At 33.9% G+C, this 3,970-nt stretch overlaps 1 protein-coding gene across 1 annotated transcript; it reads right to left on the bottom strand.

Moving 5' to 3' along the window:
- Positions 1-1,557: 1,557 nt before the first annotated feature.
- LOC123791159 (olfactory receptor 2AK2-like) lies at positions 1,558-2,499 on the bottom strand. Its single transcript, XM_045795797.2, has one exon. It carries the CDS (start codon positions 2,476-2,478, stop codon positions 1,558-1,560), a length of 921 nt encoding a protein of 306 aa, XP_045651753.2. The 5' UTR covers positions 2,479-2,499.
- Positions 2,500-3,970: the final 1,471 nt, after the last annotated feature.

The raw sequence follows: 3,970 nt of genomic DNA, 5'->3' as shown, positions 1-3,970 counted from the left end.
GTATGTATTAAAGAATTGAGTGCATATGCCCACAGGAAAACTTGTATAGGGAGGGTTATAGCATTTTTATTCATAATATCTGAATATATCAAATGATCCAATGAAAGAAAAAGTAACAATCAACAATAAAAAATAGTATTACTACTTGCAATATTAAGGTTCAATCTCATAAACACTGAGAAAAAGAGTCAGATGCACAAGAGAAGTTTTTGTTTGATTCTGTTAAAAAGAGCTTCCATTCAATGTTGATGGAAGTCAGAATAATAATGACCATTGTAGAGTTGAGATGCTAATATTGAAGGAGCACAAAGGAACTGGATGATGGAAATATTGTGGTTTTCCTTGACAGTAATATGAGAATTTCTTACTTCCAGCTTTTATTCCAAGATATTGGTCCAATTCTCTGTTCATCTGATTTCCTGACATTTCGCATCATGTCTGACCACAAGCCTCATAATCTGCTTTAGTGATCTCCGGAGGATGACCACTTCTTGCTTCTCTACCATTGCCACTTTTCTCCAAGGCAGCATCTTGTAACAAATGCATTACTGCAATGGTCTCTTATTCTCCACTTGAATTCTCTCTGCAAGCACAGCAATGGTTGCCAGTTTTTTTAATTATTATTATTAAAACCAAAATCTTCACAAGGGTCAACCTTACATTTCAAATCTTGGCTCCATGAAATCTACTTATTCCCTACAGCCCACCAATTTATTCCTTGATTTTCTTTGACATGTACAGGCATGTTCCCTGCTCAAAGCATTTTTATTTGTTTCTTCCTATGCCTATAACATTTAATGACATATCCATTGAAATGATTTATTAAACTCACTTCAATTTTTGACTAAATATCACACACATAGTTGCCCCTACATTGGACTATTTGTAAAACAAAACTCTCTGGCTTTCCCTTTTCTGGCCTCCTGGCTTTTCTTCCTATCAATTACTACTTTTTGATATACTCTAGACTTTTCATGTCCACTTGAGTAGTTTTATGTCTCTCCACATTGAAATACAAACTTAATGTGATTTGAGTTCTGTCAGTTCTTACCTTTATTTACTCCCATATCTCCAGTGCCTGCAGTAGTGCCACAAACATATTTAAAACCTGAAATCATTTGTTGAGTGAATACATGAATGTCTGAATTATTAACACTGATCCATATACACTTTATTTTTTTACATATATCCTCATAATTTTATATGTTTGGATGGATTTTTTCCTTTTCATTGTACTTCAGATATTAAGGAGTACACTACAAAATATATGTTTCAAGATGCAAACATTGAGTTAACAGGACTGAAATCTGTTGAGTTGAAGCTAAATAATGTTGACAATGATACCACTTTTCCAGATTTTAGATTGGAAATCAATGTAGTTTCAATACCTATGATGAAGCCATTCTGATGCCAGCAGGAACCAAGATATTTATCAGTTTATTTTATAAATATTTATTTGGGTTCACATATTCCAAACCAGTATTCTAGGCAAATTGATCTATGTTGTTCAAAATCAATAAGGGCTTCCGAAAGTGACATTTCCTATACAAATATCTATCATGTCAACAATCTTCTCATTGCCCCTGTAACCTCTTTATTTCTCAGGCTGTAGATAAATGGGTTCAGAAGAGGTGTGATAAAGGTGTAAAACACTGCCACTGCCTTATCCTGTTCTGGAGAATGCAAGGAGTGTGGTCTTGTATAGGTAGAGAGAGCAGTCACATAGAATAGGCTTGCCACAATCAGGTGAGAGGAACAAGTGGAGATAGCCTTTGTCTGTCCTTTACCTGAGCTCATCTGGAACACCACAGTTAGTACACGGGCGTAGGAAGCTAGAATGGCCATGAATGGTAGCAGAAGAATAATGAGCCCACTCAGAATGACTGTATACTCATACTGTGAAGTATCCTGACACACCAGTGGTAGTAGAGATGGAACTTCACAGAAAAAGTGGTTAACAACCCGAGACCTACAAAATGGAAGTTGAAATACATACAGTGTATGTATTAAAGCATTAGTAGAACTACTGGCCCATGCACATGTGACCATAAACCAACAGATCTTCTTGTTCATGAGTACAGGATAGTGCAAAGGGTGACAGATGGCTACGTATCGATCATAGGACATGAAACCAAGGAGAAGGGCTTCAGTCCCACCAAGGGCCAAGAATACAAATGCTTGAATCTCACAGCCGAAAAATGCAATGTTCTTACTCTTTGCCAGGAAGTTAGTGGTCATCTTGGGCACTGTGGTGGAGATATACATCATGTCAATAAAGGAGAGCTGACTGAGTAGAAAGTACATAGGAGTGTGCAGTCTGGTGTCCAGTCGAATGAGAAGGACCAGTATAATATTCCCCATCAGAGCCACTGGAAAGAGGATTATAATGGCAACAAAGAGGAAAGTGTTCATTTGGCCGTATTGGAAAAGACCAGAAAGTATAAAATCTGTCTCTACACTTTGATTTCCCATCTTCATAGTTTAAATTGAAACATCAGAAGAGATCTTATGCCTAGATTCCATGGAAGACACTGACTGTCCTTTAAGAGAAAAGAAAGTGATTATTATTACATGCCTTTTATTGACTATGTATCATTTTCCCAGCCAAGTGAATTATCAAGACCATACACTACTTTTATTTTCTTCTTTAAATGAGGGGAAAACAGAATTATCTTATTACAGTAACTTTCAGAGAGTAAGTCCTGTATGATCAAAGCTTAGTCAAAATCGTTACAGACAAGACACATTTTAGAGAATGTATGGTTGCTCGATTAATTTCCCTTAGCCTTTACTTTTTTCTTTTAATCATCAGATGTATTAGTCCCATTCAATCCACCAGTGAATTTATGGCAGTATTAAAATTACTTTAAATTTCTGTCTAATTGGAAAAATATATATATGTATGTGTATATATATATTTTTTGGATAAGTACAGAAAACTTAATCCTTTTGTTAAGTATATACAAGATTCTTTATTCAGGGTTCTTTCCATCTCTGATTCCAAAGATAATACTGTGATAAGTACTTGAACCTATGAATGTTGTAAAAACATCTCCATAATGTCCAATCACTCAGCTTTAGTCTATAACAGTTATATCATAGTATAAACACAAAACATTTCAAGAAGTACAGAATTATTAGGTCTTTTTAAAAATATATGTAGGGTTATCTAATTGTTTGTGGGTTTTTTTTGTCACCTCTGATTCCCAGAAATAATACTGCTCCAATTATTAAAAAGGATATCAGCTTACTCCTGCATTCCACCTCCAACATCCAAAAACACTTTCCAGATACAATTCCAAATGAGAGTTTTAATTCACTTAAATAAAAATAAATTTATTGAGCTTGGACAGCTTTTATGACTTTATATTCACTCATATAATTTAAAAATTACAATTCTCACTCCTAAATAACTAGTTACAAGGTTGCTCTGGAGCATTAAGTAATGGCTTGGAAATTCATTATTAGTTAAGTTATTAAAAATAACATCATCTTAAAGTGGGTTTAAACTCAAACTAAAACTCTGGCAAGAAAGCAGTACCAGTATTAAAATTTAGGTTCATCGTGGAAGATTTAAGAACAAGTTAAATATGAGATTCATAAACTAAAAGTAAAAAAAAAAAATTATACCTAAACAACTTCATCAGATAGGCAATTATATTTGTAGTTATTTTCATCATAATAAAACCTCTTCTGATTTTTATCACAGCTGACACGTATTCCCACATTGTTACTCTCCAACTTTCCCTGAATTTTAAATTCTACTTTATTAAGAACTTTAATGTCCACTTATTTAAGGCAAAAATGTCAGAAAATCATATAAGCAGATAGAAACTAAAGAAATGAGTAGGAATGGAAGCCAAGCATATAGAAACTATGTTATCTCCTTCATATTATTGGGCAGTAATAAGGTAAATAACAAAATGAAATTATTAATAATAACCAGGACTCATTTAAAACATAGAACTTA

Source organism: Ursus americanus, chromosome 5 (genome assembly GCF_024610735.1).
Source record: "Ursus americanus isolate L20-20 chromosome 5, mUrsAme1.1.p, whole genome shotgun sequence".
Lineage (NCBI taxonomy): Eukaryota > Metazoa > Chordata > Mammalia > Carnivora > Ursidae > Ursus > Ursus americanus.
Note: the sequence above shows the minus strand (reverse complement) of the source record. Positions and strands in the feature narration are given on the sequence as shown.

Coding starts and splice junctions, on each gene's coding strand:
- LOC123791159 (XM_045795797.2), bottom strand. CDS start 2,478: ATGAAGATGGGAAATCAAAGTGTAGAGACAGATTTTATACTTTCTGGT.